This window comes from Bombyx mandarina, chromosome 01 (genome assembly GCF_030267445.1).
Source record: "Bombyx mandarina strain Sakado chromosome 01, ASM3026744v2".
In the NCBI taxonomy this organism is placed as follows: domain Eukaryota; kingdom Metazoa; phylum Arthropoda; class Insecta; order Lepidoptera; family Bombycidae; genus Bombyx; species Bombyx mandarina.
In genome coordinates this window covers 15527966-15547565 of record NC_143208.1, presented here as the reverse complement: position 1 = coordinate 15547565, position 19600 = coordinate 15527966, and the positions used below count along the sequence as shown (strand labels likewise).

General features: G+C 33.9%; 1 protein-coding gene and 1 long non-coding RNA gene across 2 annotated transcripts in view; one reads left to right on the top strand and one right to left on the bottom strand.

The window, feature by feature from the left end:
- LOC149503601 (proton-coupled amino acid transporter-like protein pathetic) overlaps nt 1-17312 on the bottom strand; it is a 43738-nt gene extending 26426 nt beyond the window's left edge. The window contains exons 1-2 of the mRNA XM_089733697.1: nt 17074-17312; nt 16883-16966 (exon numbers count right to left, since the gene is read on the bottom strand). Coding sequence (XP_089589823.1) covers nt 16883-16942 — 60 coding nt within the window. The 5' untranslated portion in view covers nt 16943-16966; nt 17074-17312. The remainder of the gene's footprint in view (nt 1-16882; nt 16967-17073) is intronic.
- Nucleotides 1-19268, top strand: part of LOC149503600 (uncharacterized) — a 37003-nt gene extending 17735 nt beyond the window's left edge. The window contains exon 3 of the long non-coding RNA XR_016324375.1: nt 17603-19268. This is a non-coding gene — a long non-coding RNA (uncharacterized LOC149503600). The remainder of the gene's footprint in view (nt 1-17602) is intronic.
- Nucleotides 19269-19600: the final 332 nt, after the last annotated feature.

Genomic DNA, 19600 nt, shown 5'->3' with positions numbered 1-19600 from the left:
CAGAAGCGTTGATCGGTGTGGGCTCTGATCATGACTATCAGTAAAAGGCGCCGCGACGATGACAAAGAATGCTTTCATTGTTATTCTGTGTATTTTAAAACATTATAGTTGTTTTGCCTACATATCAATATATAATCTCGTTGTAAATATTTGACGATAAATCGATAATAAAGTACCTTAATATTTATTATATGGTATCATATAGTTATAAAACCATTTTACATTTATTTATCTTCCAAGAAGGCTCATTTTGGTTGTACTCTTTTTTTTTTGGATTTCATAGCAATTCATTGTACAATTTACGTCATCTTTCAAGATTAAAAGTTTGAATTTCATATAAATCAATTTTTCATTTGGCACATTAAAGTTATTGTTGGACCAATAAACTAGTTTCTGTAATGGCAGTCGTTTATACAGATTCAATCGAATTAAATTAAATAATAATTCAAATTAATCCGGTTATTAATTAAATCGATATGAAATGACAACATTTATGGAGTGTTAACAATATTATTTCAGTTATCTTTTTTTATAAGATTTCCGCAGTTTTATCAGCAAAGATAAAAATCTCACGTTTTTTTGCTAAATTCATTTTTGTGGACGTTTTAATAATTATAAAGTGGAAGCGTAACAAACAAAAAGACTCAGTTTGGCGTTAATACTTTTACTATAGTATGTCTGTGAAATCACTTAATTATTTATTTTATGTTCCATTCGAAAGAAAGAAACGAATTAATTTACCTAAATGGTTTGCAGTCATACATGAGTTTTCTTCCAGCCAACTAAAATTATTCTAGGCTATAAACGGAAGAAAAGTGTAATACAATATAAACTACATTTAAAGTATCAAAATTAAAGGTTTTCTAATTGATGTATTTTTTAAGTTTTACAATTGGCAACTCTACGGCACGTCTTTTAAAGTACAGAAATTGTTTAAAAGTCTGGTAATTTGTCGTGATAATTATAAATAATAGAATGGAAGCGACGCGCACACCGGTAGCACCATTCATATTTCTCTTTTTCTGTCGCTAAGCAGTTATACTAGATTTTAAGAATCGTACAATCATTAAACAATGCATTTCATAATTCTACCCCATATCTCACGGTAGGTGATGGTTTCCACACTGTGATGCTTATAGGCAAACCATACACAGCATACATAAAAAAAAAAAGTGATTTTCTTTTTTTTATTGCTTAGATGTGTGGACGAGCTCACAGCCCACCTGGTGTTAAGTGGTTACTGGAGCCCATAGACATCTACAACATAAATACGCCACCCACCTTGAGATATAAGTTCTAAGCTCTCATGTATAGTTACAACGGCTGCCCCACCCTTCAAACCGAAACGCATTACTGCTTCACGGCAGAAATAGGCAGGGTGGTGGTACCTACCCGTGCGGATTCACAAAAGGTCCTATTAATGGTAAAAAAATCGTGTCCGATCAGCACAAAGGAAAACTCTCATACGTTTTATCACATTACCATTAATATTAAATAATTTATGTCTCATAAATTTAGTTTTGCGTTATCTTGATTCAGTAATGGACAATTAACGAACAGTAGTCTTTTACATTCACGAATGAAAGACCAGAATATGTTTTAAAATCAAATGTGAACATAAAGTCATAGATCAAGGTGATGCATAATTTTTAAAACAAATTTAATTTTTTATACAATTTTTTTAACATACTCAAATCATGAAAACTTTACACGATTTATATGGCGATCATGATGATGGAGTGCCCAAAACTAACCATCATTAGAACCAGATTGCAAAAATGACATTTAATATTGTTTTCTTTTCAAACTACGTTATAGCTAGTTTAAAATATGTTTATCAATTTTTGTTTTAACAACTTTTCGGGGTCAATATTATTTTTAATATCCGTAATTCCATGAAACGTTCGTCAGACATGGACGTTGGACTTTGACCGCACCCGTTTCTGGCGTATTTTTGATCGACATAAGGGCGAGGTCTGAGCTTGTTAGTGGGAACTATTATGGCATCTATTCCTAAAAATGTGAAAAACTATTACGTGTTTATTTATTTATATTCCTTCGTGGTCATGACCAGATAAGGTATGGGGCTAGTGATACCCAAAAAAAAAACAATTATAAAAGCTTCCATTCTATTATTTATAAATTCAATTATCAAAACCCTATATGACTTCTTACTGGTGGTAGGACCTCTTGGGCGTCCGCACGCGTAGGTACCACCACCCTGTCTATTTCTGCCGTGAAGCAGTAATGCGTTTCGATTTGATGGGTGGGGCAGCCGTTATAACTATACTTGAGACCTAAGAACTTATATCTCAAGGTGGGTGGCGCATTTACGTTGTAGATGTCTATGGGCTCCAGTAACCACTTAACACCAGGTGGGCTGTGAGCTCGGCCACCCATCTAAGCAATAAAAAAAATATAAGGTGGTCTACTTAATCTACTAAAGAAGACTACTACTACTAGAAGGTAGAAGGTACTAAAAGGTCTATTAAAGAAGTACACATTTATATTTTAGAATTTAATGTCAGAAGTTTAAAATAGTCAGGTCTAAAATTACATATGTATATTTGTTAATCTTACTTTTTTTTTTTATGATTTAAAGTTTACTGGTGGCCCGAAGGCCTTTCCAGTTTCACCAGGACAGGTGGGCGAGCAAAGGCTCAGCCAAGAGGGGCGGGATTTGCTAACAACTGCCCGAGCGCCTCCGAAGGAGACCTAACAACTCAAGAGCAATTGTTTCGCGAATGAATCTACTACCGGATCGGAATCGCGACCCGCTGAGAAGATCCGGCGAGAAACTCAGCGGGCTGATGCATGGGTTAGGTTGCACGTCGACCTCTTTGTCGAGTTCGACGAGTACGGTTACCGGGGTCCCTAAGCCTGCCCCTAGTATTAGAGCTGAAGGCGTCTAATGCAACGGTTATTGGATCTGATGGATCCGTAAGGACGTGTCTAGGGCGTCGACGGTGACTGGCTCCTGCATGATCAGGATTCGGGGAGTAGTCAGCGGCGGCAACGATAAGGCGATTATCATGACGCATAGCCTTATCGAAGTATCGTTCCGACGCTGACTTCATGTATTTCCGAATTGATTCGAGGCCCAGGTCGTCGTGTAGGTCAACGTTCCTCACGAACCACGGAGCCCCGACAGCTAACCTACAAAAGCGGGATTGTAGGGATTGGAGGGTGTCTATGTGTGTGCGGGCCGCGTGAGCGAACACCACACTCGCGTAAGTCATGACGGGCCTTATGCAAGTTTTGTAAAGTGTCACCTTGTTCCGAAGGGACATTTTACTACGCTTACAGATCATGGGGTAGAGTCTACCGAGAATAAACGCGGCGTTAATCTTACTATCTGTTTCTATAACACAGTAATAATAATTGTATTTTAAAAAGTTTGCAACCTCGGTGTTATGTAAACAATCTCTCTGAAACCGGCCGACAACCTCAATGAAACTGTAACACAATGCGGTTCGTAGAATGTATGTATATGAAAAAAGTGTCTTGACGCACCATGTCTTTGTGTATAGCATTTAAAATTTTAGATGGGAACCTTCTGAGAATCTTCTTGCCTTTTGTATAAGATTTTAGGCAAATAGATCACAGTAATGCATTTTTGACATGTATATAAATAGGCTTGAAGTAAAAAAGAACTGATCAATTTCATATTTTCGAGAAGCTCAGGTTCGACCTAGAATGAGCTTTGAAAGCATTTTAATTTAATAAATGACAATTAAGAGTATAATTAAAGCTTACTTTCTAACACCTTTTGTGAAGTTGACGATAAGAAAACATATTATAGAGTAGGCAAATAGGACAATCAGATTCATTCCTTGGGCACGAAATAATCGAAAGGTTATTCAAACATTCCCAATACCCGAAAAAAGTAAACTACTAATGAGGTTTTATTATTTGAACATTAATACAATCAATGAATACACTTAGAGATCACTAAAATATAAATGTTTGTTTTTTATTTTGTATTACTTTAACTTAAGCGAATAAAATATAATATTGTACAACTCTAGTCCAGTTGTTGATCTCCGAATTTGGGACACATCGTAAAGCAAGCTGAATTCATGCTTTTATATATTTTAATGCAATATATTACGTGTGGATTTGTAATGTACCGTGCTACAAATAGTTAAGATAATAGGGAATCGGATTTTGTTTGGAATACGCGTGGGCCAACTGTGAAAGCAGTTACAGATAACTCTGTCTGCGTAAAATGATTTGTCATGACACAATTTCTACCTAAACTATTCAAATGAAAGAATAAATTGCCTAGCTGTAATGGGACGTCGGAACCAAAAGATCCTCAACAAACATTGGTTGAAACCAGGCAGGACAAGGTGAAACCTTATCTTATCGCGGCCGTGGTATAAAAGTAGTGAATTTGTAAACGGTGATTTCGATGTGTATTTCTCGTATCGTCTATGAAAATTTATATTAAGTTAACGGAATAGTTCAATGTTCTAAGCATAACGGTATCAGACTAGACTAATATTTCACCAGCATTGCGTATTAGTATGATAAATGTTATATTTTGTAGGTAAACTTAATCTCAGTGATTGTCACAGAAGAAACGGGAAACAATAATCATGATTTAAAAGAACGTTCACTGAGTAATAATCAATTAATATTCAAGTAATTATATTTTGTACCCTTCGCGGGCTGTTCTAGGGAAGTTTTATGTGTGTGTAAACAACAAGTGGTTAAGCGTCTTACTTCAACATATATACATACACACATAAATAATATAAAATACTTCTACTAATATGAAATACTCATGCATATAAGCATGCTCAAAATTGTAGTAAACGCAGAAGATGATGAACCTTTATTGTAATAGCGTTATTTTTTTCCTAATTTCTGATGGTTTGGTTAATTTTGGACAGTCATGGAATAAAACAACTTAGATGAAGTACCTACCGATATTGAAAAAAGTGCGGCTCTTTGTGAGAGTTCGTTGACTTGAACTTTAAAAATGAATATTGTAAGAGGATCCTCATAGATTTCGATAAGTCAATGATATAATTAATATTACACTTATTCAGTTATATGGGAATATGAGGATAAACCGTAAAAGTAGGTACTTATGGTACTTATTAATGTTACAAATGTCGAAATGTTCGCATTTTTTAATGTTCTAATTATTTATTCAAGATACCATATGTACATATTGTATATAAACATTATGATTTTTTTATATCGTAATTTATTGAATACATAAATACTATCTATCTAAATTCTAATAATAGTATTAAATGTTAATTGATTATTAAAATTATAACAAAAAAAAGTGTAAAGCTAACTCAGTTTTCCACTAGATAATGCTGATTTCAAATGAGCGCACTTGAGTTTATAGAAACCAATACATCGACATGTAACTACAGACCAGTGTGAACTGTTGAAAACAAGAAGGAATTAACAAATTTTATGAGAGATTCACACCCCGAACAACAGCAAGCGTGTAGGTGGATCGACAATTAGTTAACGACATTGCGAAGGTAAAAAAAACTATGGAACTTCCTTGTCACCTTCGCACAGATTACAATGTAGGTCATGCGTCCAATTTCTTACGAACAGCGGCGTCGAAAATAATCAAAACAAATATGATATTAATACTGATACAACTGTGTATTTAAGATGATTTCCTCAAACTAGAATGTCCGTAATCAGTGACAATGTACGAGTATTCCTTGAATTGTTTAATACAATAACAACAATAACATCAGATGCTATTTTTCATATAAATATTTTTTCTCTATTTTTTGCTTATATGGGTGGACGAGCTCACGGCCCACCTTATGTTATGTGGTTGCCGTAGGCCATAGACATCTAAAAACTAGATGCCGCCACCTACCTTTAGACGAGTTCTTAGGTCTCAGTTTTTAAAGTACAACGGCTGCCCTACCCTTCAAACCGAAACGCATTACTGCTTCATGGCAGAAATAGGCAGGGTGGTGGTACCTACCCGTGCAGACTCACAATACGCCTTACCACCATATTAACTTTTAGAGCTCTAATTAGATGGACAAGCTTACGGCCCGTCTGGCGTTAAATGTTTAGCAGAATCCATAGATATCAGCACGTGAGTGCCCACATCAAGACACAAGTAGCGTAGCTCATTATATATGACGCTCATAAAACGTTTGCCTCACCCTAGAACGCAAGACTTAGTAGCAGAAACTGGCAGGGCGCCTTTCTCACAATATGTCCAAGATAAACTACATCGGACTATCGCTTATGAGTTGTTTTGATGATGTTGTTGATGTTGTGTTGTTTTAGTTGTTATGATATCGAATTGCAAAACATAATAACTACAGAAAAGGGACTATTTTCTTTTGCTTCTTTCATTACTAAATGTTATAAGTATATAATTACTATTCGCGAACTCTCTGTGGTTAAATCATCTCTCACCTCATTGATTGGACAACTTCAAAAGATTCGCTTTTGAATACGCTGTACTGCTGCTCATAAAGTAATCAAACCAATATTGTGTTTCTATAAGAGACGATAAAACAAGAACAAGACATTCATTGCAAGCGACTTTTGACCTTCAATCCGCTGCAAGTACTCGTCAGTCTGTAGGGTTACTTGAAGACAATTGAAGATCGGCACAAGTCGCGAGGTCTCATTTATATTTCGAATGCAATCGAAACAATGGAACGTGTGAAAGCAGTTTATTCAGCAACACTCATGCACTATTTGTATTTATAGTATATAGTACGCATATAGTTCTATTTATTAACATTTAAATATACAATTTACGCTATCGATCTTCTTTTTTAAAGAATACTAGTGGTTCCCGCAGTAGTCGAAATTCAACTATAGTTAATTGAAATTAAAAGTTTAAACATTATTATGGTTCTATTGTAAAACACTATTATACTTCTATAATAATACTGGTATTAATATATTTTATATAATACAGATTTCGCCAAAACTACACTATAGACAAAAAATATTAATATATTCTCAAATTGTCCACAGACTTTAAACAATAACAAAAGTTTCACAATTGAAAATACAAAAAAAAGTATATTTATACGTATGTGTTTTGTATACATACGTGATAGTGTGTAAGGTTTTCTTTATGATTTAATGTATTTTTAGTGCATAATTTAAAAAAAAATATTAGCATTCTGCACTTCTTCTCTATATTCTCTATAAGTGTGGGAAATTTCATACTTCTCCGTTCGCCCAATTTTCGTAAAAAGGGGTACAAAGTTTTTACTTCACATATTAATATATACATGCATTTAGTATTAAATCTTTTAAACTATCCACGCAAATGACATTTGTATGTATCTGTTTTATGTATGTCAGTAACGAAGTGAAGTTTATTCGCGAACCTCCTGCCCAATGGTGCGATCATCGCGTTTGACACGCCGCTAAATCAAAACTGAAACCAGTACTCCCGAACGATTCGATACCAGTCTGAACTTTACCTGTCGACTATAAGGTTCACTATTGAATCAATGTGTTTGAAATTAAATAAGATTTATCTTTCGCCGAATCTACCTTTCGAGTTTATCGTACAAGGTGTTTTAGTTAAACATAGTTTAAAACCAATATTAGTATAGCATGATTCTTCTGCTGTATTGTTCGCGGAACTTAGTGGAGCTTTTACCTTGTTTTCAAGCAATGAATTCAACTTGTTTAGTTACTTTCGTCTGCAACCAGACCAAATAAATTCATTTTTTATCTAAAACTTTTACCAATATTTTTATTTAAAAAATGATATTTTTATTAAAAAATATCATCGGAAATGCTCTGGCGAAAATATTAATATCTACAATAGATTATCCGACATCTCGTTTATTGTTTAAAAGGCTCCGACCAATTGTAACAATTTGAGTGACTGCGTTGACATCTATTCTTTTAAAACAATGACATACTACTAATACAACATGTTTTCAACAGATGATAGTACCTACCTATTCATTTTAATTTCTTTAAAAGTTAATTTGGATGAAAACTCTAAAATCTCTCTGACAAATGAAAAATCGCTACTACTAGCTACGCTATCGTTAGTCAAAAATCTAAATGATTTGATACATAGAATAATATATAGTTGGGTTAGATGTTTAATTTAATCAAAGCGCTGCTTTTGATAATTCATTATATTATTGACAATTATTGTTAAAATCGCTTGCGGTACGTTTTTAATATAATTGTTTTGAGGTGGCCCAAGTACTGCCACATAATACCTAGTTGAATAATAATATTGTATGGAAATGTAGCAGTAAAGATCTCGTCTGTACATGAATGATTCGAGGGGTGTGTGCAACAAGCTGAGAGCGTCAAGACGAACGAGCCAATTCAATGGTTCGTATAGAATCCTTTTTGAACGGTTATGGGAAGCAGGGGAGAGGTCGCGACTCGCGATGGGAATGGCATTCGGGTGAGACGCGGTGCGGCGCGGGGAGGGAAGTCGGCGCTGGCGCGACGAGAGGTACGCGGTCTGGAAATTTCCATTGCTCAAGCGCCGCAAACGTGTAACGCTAAGTCCACATCGCCCGTCCACCATCTACAATCCTACAAGAACGAAAGAACTAATATCGTCTGTAATCCTAGCTTGAGTGGTTTATTAGCTTGGTCAATTCATTTGAAAATTATTTATATTATGTATATTTACTTTGTTGTTTGGTATCATTTATTTTGGCACATTACACTTCATAATTTATTCCATCCTCCATTTTTACCTAATTAAAACTAGCCGCTAAGTAAGTACCTATGTACTTTCATTCTAGGTTCATGAAATATGAATGTTTCGTAACGGCTTTTGGACAATTTTAATTTGATAGAAATCACACAATACAAAAAAATATTTTTGTGGTGATTGAAATTCGATAGTTACGAACACAGAACACTTCTGTTTAATAAATGTAGTAATAACCGGAACTGTACAAACATCAAACATTCTTTTTTCTCATTATGCAGGAATGCCCATTGTTTGAATTTTCATTGAATATTGAGTTGAAACAGGCCTTTCTTTTGCTTGTTTACTTGTAATATATATATATTTATAAAGATTATCATATAGTTGAATTTGTGGACCACATGCCCCGATTTATCTGTATTATTTCATTGTTTTCAGTAGTTTTGGTTTTATCCTTTTTTAAATTTAAAGACACGGTTTCCTTAATGCTGGTTCTCAAAGGTTTTGTTAATAGTGTTTCAGTTAGAAATCATAAATTTGTTATATCTATCTAAGGATGTACGTAATATATGGATTAACTATGAACGCATTAATTATATTTTATATCTCTCTACCGCGTCTTATCATAGATCCCTGACACCACTCTACTACGCAGAATCAATTACTTGTTAAAATTTGAATTAATATTGTAATAAAACATACAATAAAGTATTTAGGAATAGGTAATAAAAATATATTTAATGTTGTATTTCAACAATGATTTTTTCGCAAAAGAGGCCCTGTATTTATATTTCGATCCTTTAAATAAATATACATGTGTGCACACCTTAAGTTACTAGCGAGTGAACAAAGTCGAAAAGCCGAAGCGTTCCGCGGTCGCGAACGCCTCCACTATACTCTTCGCACCAATTTGGAGGTCGTACATCTTGCTACACAAAATCGAACTTAATGTCTAGTTCGTAAGGCATAGATTGAGTAAGTTGTCAGTGTCACGTGTTTGTGAAACTTTCGGTTACACGCTTCAATACTGCCGGGGCCAATACACGCAGATTCGTGCGCCAACGCTGAGCCTGTCACAAACGACCGACGCGATGGCTCCACTAATATACGATTTTGAAACGAGCGTCTTGTTATTTAAGTTTTTTATTTATAAAATAATATTTAGGACTCTCTGATCCGATCGATTTTGAGTCGATGCAAGAAAATCACTTTCCAATGCGTTTATAAAAATTAAAAATTAAATTTGAAAACCTAAATATTTATGAAATAATGTTTATTGGAGATATTATTATGTATTTTGTAACAAAGTAACCAAAGTATTAATGTGTAGATTTCTAACGACCGAAACGAAAAATCTTTTTAATTTCCATCCATACCTTCATTTTTATGTTAATTTATATTCAAATTAAATGAATACACTCTTTAAGTTCTACAATATAAGGGCTGTAATCGCGAAAGCCTTATCGGTGTGCTGCGGTCGGGCTTACGGCTTTTCGATCCACGTAGAACCTTCTGGATTACCGTTTTAAAGTGTGACAGCGTTAAACTTTGATTGCAGTGTTATAGTAATTTGAAATTCTGTTAGCATTGCATTATTTTATTTTTCGACGAGCTATTATTTAACAATATTCGAAAATTATAATTTCACACATGACGAAAAGGTAATAAAATAAATAATTAAATAGTAAATACTTAATTGTAAGCGTGTTACGTGTAAGTAAATTATTTCTGAATAGAATACGTTAAATAGAATACAGACAGAGTGTTTAGTGCGTTGCCTAGATTCTAGAACAATCCACCCGTACAGTATACGAAACGAGCCACTTACATGCGCTACGTTGAGTCATTGTGGAAACGAAATGTTGATGTGATAGTGCTCTAAGGCGATACGTATTTTCAATCATTTGGTGAACAAAAAATATTTTCTTTGTAATATGTAATTTTTCAATGCATTGACAGTACTATTATTAAAACATTACGGGTACGTATTTTGTTTGCGATGTTGGATTCAGCCGAGCTCGTCGTAAACAAAATTGGCAAAAGAAACTATTTACATCCCTTTCATTTTACTGTCGGGAAAGCAAGACGGCATTAAGACGTGTATTTGATATTCATGAACATTAAAGCCAAGATCTGAAGTGGATGCCAACGTTTGAAAATGTACCTACTAAAAATACACAATTTCCTCAATTACATGTAATGATACATCGTATCCAGATTAAAAAAATATTAAATACAAAAAGTACAAAAGGCGATCTAAGAGCGAACAATACCAAACACCCATAAGGAGGACAAGTTTCATTTATGGAAATAAATTAACCGCGATGTACTGAACGATTGAAAAAAGTATGTATAATAATATAAATAACATAACGAAAATATAAGGTACTAATTGATTCAATAATAAATCCAATTTTTAAAGGAGGGTATGCAATGAACGACTCTATTTAATGTATGAAATTCACTCTTTTCAAAGCAAGAAAAAAAATGTTTTTAGTAAAAAAAAAAAAAAATTGTTTTAATTGTATTAATTGGTAATTGATCTTGGTCGAGACAACGGAACAGTAACTATAAATTATTAGTTATCAAGAATGATGGATACCTACATTAAGTAGTAACCATAATAATTTACTGACAAAATATACATCAATATATAGAAGTATATTTGCGTGATTGTAGGTAGTATAGTACCTTAATTTATTACTACTACAACCACAATTTTTTTTCAAATTCAAAGTGGTAAAATAATCCTTAAACAATTGTTTAAAAATGTAACGTCTGAAACATTGTAAGAAATCACGTGTTTAGGCTTACATAAGTTGCTGGCATCTTCACTACTTATAATATCTCATCGAAGTGATCAATCATAAACGAAAGTAAATATATATAAAGAAAATAATACAGAACATTAATTTTGTATTATAAATAATAAATAAATAAATAAATATTTACTAACAATCACGCCACGTTAACTGGTCCCGTGATAAGTACGTAAAGAACTTGTGTTACAGGTACCAGATAACGGATATAAATGTAAGATTTTTATTATACACATACATATATTTAATATACATCCATAACCCTGGAAAAGACATTTATATTTATCATACAAATATCTTCCCTTGGCGGGATTCGAACTCGCGACCCCCTTGTGTAGTGACCATGTCACTTACCACTACACCAGACGGCCGTTATATAAATTCACAGGTTACCCACAGATTCAATTCAGAATTCAAGAAACATTTAATGCTGACACACGATTATGTTCAATATTCTAGAAAACGATTTAAACGTGGCAAATATTTTTTACTTTTTCATTTTTTTTCATATTTCAGGGAGTACCGGTGACCCGGAGGCCTTTCCAGTTTCACCAGGACAGGAAACGTTGTTCGCTTGATTATACATACGTGCCAATAACGCTTAATTAATTATTAATTATTAATCCTGGATATTTTTAAGTCTACAGTAATGTGACTTTAGTTTGTTTTTTTTTAAGGGCAAGCAACATTTGGCGATTTGCATTAATACGAGTAGGTAATACTCAGATTTCCAAAAGTCATTATTAAGAAATTGGAAACTATGCCGCGACACGCTTTTCGATTATCGACATCATCAAATCAACAACAACAAAAAAATTACATAGAGAAATATTGTAAAAATATCTAATGCAATACATAAAATATGAATATGTATATTCGAATATCAACGATAACTCTAGATCTCTACCTCGACGGCTACTATTTTTTTTTATTGCTTGTATGGGTGGACGAGCTCACAGCTCACTTGGTGTTAAGTGGTTACTGGAGCCCATAGACATCTACAACGTAAATGCGCCACCCACCTTGAGATATAAGTTCTAAGGTCGCAGTATAGTTACAACGGCTACCCTACCCTTCAAACCAAAACGCATTACTGCTTCACGGCAGAAATAGGAAGGGTGGTGGTATCTACCCGCGCGGACTTACAAGAGTTCCTACCACCAGTAATTACGCAAATTATAATATTGCGGGTTTGATTTTTATTACACGATGTTATTCCTTCACCGTGGAAGTCAATCGTAAATATTTGTTAAGAAATACGTACTATTTCATTAGAAAAATTGGTACCCGCCTGCGGGATTCGAACACCGTTGCATCGCTAGATACGAATGGACCGGACGTCTTATCCTTTAGGCCACGACGACTTCAATTTTATTTTAATTTAAAAAATGAAATAAAATAAGCGTTACGGCTATATTCAGTTTTAGGAAAGTTATTAATTAACATTGCTTACAGAAGTTTTAAACACTGTAAAGTATGTATTAGCCCGCTGCTATGAAAGAAGTGGGGATAGTGAAATCGCAGCGCACGCTTCGGCAGATATGTTAAACATTTCTTGACAAACTATGTCATAACTCAACGTTCGAAAAAGTTACATGTGAAAAAGAAAAATAAGTACAACTACGCAACATTTATCTTACAATACAAACTATATTTCCTAAGCAATTAAAACAATAATGACAACATCTATGATATTGTTCTTCATTGATTGCTGTCGCCTTATGCTCACACAGCCACAGCCCACTGAATTTCTCGCGGGATCTTCTCAGTGGGTCGCGTTTCCGATTTGGTGGTAGATTCAGCGAAGCACTGCTTTTGCTAGGGCCAGTGTTAGCAACACTCCCGGTTTGAGCACCGCGAGGTCACCTACTAGTTCGGTGAATCTACGATAACCTCTTGAGGTTACTAGAATAGGTAGGAAAAAAAGTCGCCATACGGACATGGGTTCTCGTTAGAATTATTCTCATCCTGTCCCGCTCTCAATGCTTAGGCAAAGGTGTTTTTCATCGTCCTAACTGTCGTAAGCCAGGCCACCCACTGTTACATTCCTACCCCACGATATTCCATCAGTTAGAATTCAAATCGAATGAATTAAACAAAGAAGCCGCACGTTTTAAAAAGGTCTACAGTATAGTGAAAATATTGCGTTATATTTTTCATATTGTTGCATACAATTATAAGGTTTTAATATCGAATTTAGTATTTTAATTACTAAGAAATGAATAAAAATAATTATTATTTAGGTAAAGCTACTTATAAATAGAAAATCTGCGTTAAATTGTTTAAAATATTGTTTAAAATGCATATCTAAAATTTATTCTATTGTTTAGTGATAGAGCCCTGTCAATTTTGTATTTTTTCTAGAAATTCTAGAGTCTTTAGTTATAGCTCGTTGCTATTATTTAGGTACTTAAAAATTTTGCCTTTAATCTACATGGTTGATTCCTACATTGTACTAAATGGATCACCGGGGGGTGAATAAAGATCGGGAAGGCGTTTATCTCATCGAAAAAAATATTGGGAGCTTATATGATGTGAATGGGGATCCGTGATGTAATGGACTTTATTTATGCAGGTATTTTTTGTGACGAACAAAGGAGACAAGGCTTCGACCCAAATGGGATTTAGGCCGACTAAAAAAATTATACGTTTTACCTTAAAACTTGATAAATTGTCTACTAGGTACACAAAGTTTGGGAACCTCTGGTATAACTCGTTCATTCAGCAATCATATAATATTGCAGACGCGACGGCATTGATGCACCTGTCGTTAAATAGATCTCCGTATAATACTTTAAAATCTGAATGGGATGCTTAAGATATTTTGTAGTTCCGGTTAAAGAATCTAAATGGAAACGGTTAAACCCAGCAGCACTAGTAGGGCTCATCCAAATCAGATAGAGATCTCCTCATTCTGGCCCCATTACTTGCGAAATTACGCTACTGAACATTATTTTCCATAGAAAATATTGCTTGCCAAAATAAATATGACTTTCTAAGACGAATATCGAAAACTATACACACCGAATTGACAAGAACCATACAGATCCGATTCGATGAGTGAAAGTTGACCATGCTCTTGAAGCGTGCTCTTAAAAAGCCATATTTTTTTAAAATTTAAGTGCAAGACATCTTTTGGTTATGGTTCATAAGGCCTAGCTAGCCGAACAGCATTCAGTTGAGAATTTTGAAGAATTATAACGTCATTTTTATTTATTTATTAATTGTTATACCAAAACGTACCTCACGAATTACGAGCTCTCATATCTAAGCCACATAAAGTTCTGTAAATGTAAATAGGTCCATTGTCGTTGTTACACTCAATGACGTCAGCACATTGCGCCCATTCGATACGAATCGATTTAAATTGTAATCAATTAGAGAAAATGCTTTTGGAGATTTTTTTTTGGAATCCTTACATGGTGATTTAAGTTGAAAGCGTATTCCGATTGTCAAAATGTAAAAAAATAAATAAACAAAGGTATCAAACTGTCAACATCCAAATTCAATTAAATAAATAGTTTGTGTATTTTTGATTAAAGCGAAATATTCTTGTTTTTTTTTAGTTAGATTATCAGATTGAAATGGATTTGATTTTTTATCAATTCGGATTGTTTTTAAATGTTGATAAAATCTCTGAACAATTATTGGGGCCCTTGAAGATTCTCAGTGTGTAAATTAAATAGGTAATACGGAACTCAGAATAGTAACATAGTGCAAGTGAAAATATGCTCATAACCACAAGCGAAAACTGTGAAGGATTCCAATTGCAGACATACTTAGTGGCACAGACCTCGTTTATATGACCTCATAAATTTTTTCGTAGTGTCTTTGGAAAATCTTGCCAAATTGAATGCATACATACACTTTACAATAAATATTCTGAACAATTTGTAGTTTTTTTCGGTCTTGGAGATACATTTTTAATATTGTCATACAAAGCCTAATGAGTTATAATTGAAATAATTCCCGTTGTACCTTTTTTTTATTTGTTATAAGGAACAGGCAAAATATTCTATTAAGAGAATAATAATTGTTTGAACCGATTAAATAATTAATATTAAAATTCGGTATCCTCTAAAATTTGAATTTGGTTTCACGAAAACTAGTATAATTATTATTAACAGCTAATAAAAAAATTTTTGACGATGTGAATTTAGACAAATCGATGTCAATAAGTCAGGCGAAACCGGCGGCGCCAGGGCAGACGACAGACCAAGTATTATTCAATGTTGGATTCAGTGGGCCTTATTGCTTAAAAATTGGTAATACTCAAAATACATAATATGTCAACAAAGGAGGTTTTTTTTAACCTTTCGAATATTGACATTTCTAGAGATCCTTTGTTTTTGTTCGGGACCAATAGTGACATGCGTACATAAACTCCGACAAAGGTCAATTTGCATTTAAATAAAAAAATACTTAATTGTAATAATTTTACGTATTAAAAAACTTATTGTTGCACTGATGTTTAGAATCAGAATTGTACAATATACGAGACTAACTAGGTACATTTATATACTATTAAAGTCAAAAAGGACGGCAAATGCATTAAAAAATGTTGGACGTGAAGATAGTTTTATAAAAATGTGAACTATGTAAATAATTATTGGGCAAGCGTCGTTTTATGTAAACCGATTGTCATCAGATAAAAGCTCAATTTAAACTTCGAAACAAATCATGTTAATGTAATAATCGAATGCAATTTAACTTTGTTACTACATACACGAGACACTGGTCTGGGCTTTGGGTCGGTATTATTTTTACAATATTGTTTACATCTCGTATCCGACATGTGAGCTATTCCGATCTACGAAGCGTGGGTTCGTACTGCACTTTACAAAAACTCGAAAATGTATCGTGTATTTTATGTGTTATTGAACTGTCTTCGCGTGTTCCGCATGAAATATTTTATATTTAGAATAAGTTTTATGGACAGTTATACATAAATTAGGAAACAGCGAAAACAATTTAATCGCTCAGCATAGGTAATATATTTATTACGTATTTGCGGCTCGTTTCTGTGAACGGAATGAGATTTATTCCGTTGTATTAATTGTACCGTTGCATTCCTATTCTTCACACATTTCGTAACGCATGAAAAAAAGCAACACAGACCGACAACAAAATCGATTAAAATGATATATTGATTAAATACTTATTATTTATACGTAGGTATAACTAGTACGCGAGTATATATGATCCCATTTAATTTACCAGATTAACTGACAATTATTCCCAGTTTTTTATTTTTATTTTATTGAATTTTTTTTTTATTTATCAAATTTTAAAAGCAATATTTACGAAATTGTTTATAATTTAAGAGTTATCGCAAAGCAAATAAAAAAGTTGTATAATTCGCCATACATGTGAATTAGAAAAGAAAATAACTCACCTTAAAGACCGCCGGTGCTAACGGTATCGCCGCCTGATTGTGAAGGTGTTTTTTCGACATTTTTGCCTCTTTTTCTCTTCGCCTCTATGTAAAAAATACAACGGTTTTACCACAGAAAATAGGGATAAACCCTATTGGATCGTGTTCAGAAAATAACTTCAAACTAACTAGCGTTATATTAAACGCCGTACCGTTTAAATTTGCGATAAAGTTTTCGCAAAATGAAAATCTCGTTTGTCGCTCCGTTTTGATTGTTTTCGTTGATTTTATTATTCGAAAATATCACTTTTCGATGTTTCGGAGTTAACTTTGTTGTAAAGTTTGAAATTATAAATAAGCGAACGCGCCAGCGAGTGTACGTCGTGCCGGTGTTGCGGTCAAGTTGATAATGAGAGTGGGCACGTCCGAGCGCTTCGAAGGGAGCGAATAGAGTTCGGCGCGGGGCTGGCTCACCAGTCGCCAGCCACAGGCGGCCGAGCTACAGCCGAGCGACGCTGAAGCGGAGGTGCTGTGACGTTACCACTTCACGTAACTCTCAAATCAGCAGACTGAAACGGCCTCCAATCCACCCAATAACGACTAGCCGTAATTTTATTTGTTATCGTGGAGTTTTAATTACAAGTCTCTATCTGGACCACCAGTAATTTACCACACGATCTGTATTTTGTGTTTGCCAATTTCCTGATACCTAATATTTTCTAATATTTTCTTTGCCCACAGATTTCAGTTCACATGACGTACACGCTATTAGTAGATAGTCATTAGCCTCGACAAGAGCAATTCATCGGAGTGCAGAGAGCCTTACGTGTTAGAAAGATTGCGAATGTTAGCTACAAATGAAATAGTTTTGTGGCGCCGCGTGTGATTATTGTACGTGACCATGGAGAGTGCAGAAGTAATTTTGTTCGCAAGAACATCGAAAATAGAGTTGCCGCAAGGCGACTTATTTTATGTACTTATACTTTGAAATCGTTACAACGCCACATCATTGTTACTATTTATTTATTTGAACAAGGAAAATTAATTATTAACTTCGATCATTGTTTTTTGATAAAGCTGAACAAAATTATTTCAAACGCATTGAGTACATATACGTTGTAGTAAAGTTGTGGTATAAACATACCTATTAACTTTGTACTGAGTTACGGTAAAAATGAAATATCATTGAATTTTGTTGTGTAAATTCATGAACAAATACACGTCAGATGTATTAATTAAAGAACGACTGGTTTTCCTGTTGTAATAATATCTTGTGGTTGACATTGAGTTACATATTATATTCTTATGATTTTTTTGATACTGAAAAAATTACCAAACGTATCTGTAAAGTCTTGTAAAGTATACTTGAAAGTTAATTGATATTTGTGTTTAGAATTTTCTTTAAAATCAGATAGAAAATAATCTCATTCGTCATCATCAACAGCGTATTTTAGTTCACTGTTGGACATAGGCTTCTCCCAAGGAACGCCAAGCGACCTGATCCTGGTCCCCTAGTCTCCAACTCCGTCTCTTCAACTTGTTACCACCTGCACCACGTTTATCGATTTGCGGTCTCAATTTTCAACGGTTATCGGTTCTTCAATAGATATGACCGACCTTTTGCCACTTTAGCTTGCTTCTCATTCGTTGATATTTAATTCATTATTTAAATATGTATAACTTTTATAACTTGCATTTGCATCTGAATTACGGTCGCTTACACTGTATATTATATTGAAATTGAGCACAAATTGTGAACGCCTTAATTAATAGATACATAAGTAATTACAAAATTCAATTTAGCCAATTCATATAATTGTTAACGCCTTTTAGTTATTGATTAGCAATCGTTAGAACGGTACTTTCGATGAGTCCTTTGTCGAGTTGATGAATGCAACAAAATAATAATAAATATCCATCGATTTAAATATATTTAGTTCTTGAATTTGAGTGACGATTTTGCCGCGATTTTTTCGCAATTTTGACCAAATTCTACTTCAACGTAACTTGTTGCTATCTCTATATTTAATTTTACAGGAACATAAAACGTAAAAAACGAAACGTTAATATTGTAAAATTTTGGTTTTCGTCAGAAGTATTACCGTTATATAGCGTCGAAACGTCGAAAAAGAAGATTGGAAGGTACCTAGCTTCCTACAAGCGAAACAAATGATATTCTAGCAGATTTCAGAACAAAAAATGTGGAGGTGCTTCTAAATCTTTATATTGCGTTGCTTTGTGTATCTATAACGTAGCATTAAATAGCCCGGCACTTTTCGATGCAAATTGCCACGTTTCGAATTCTCTAAAATTCCGTGGGTTTCTTTAGATTTTTTTGCTAACTCGATTCCTTAAATGATTCCCTAATGTTCGATAACGTCTGTGAACACTGAATGAAAAAAATAAAGATGACTTATTCCTTTTATTGTTGTTTTTTTTTCATGTCTACTTAGAAAAATCCTCTTATTCAAGTTTTGTATGGATACCGTGAATAGAACTACCTATAGAAATACAACTTTAGAATTTGGTGAATCGAACAAAGCACAAACTTCGCGAAGGTTATGGAGTAACGCATTGATTTTATGCTAACAAAAAGAACAGGTTTGCTAGCCCTCCGTTTAAAACCTGAAATACTGTAGGGGAAGCATAATGGTGCATAATAAAAAACAACCCCTATAAGCTGCCCTCGTTTTTAGTACTTATACTCGAATTGTTTGAAATTGTAATTTCATTTACCTC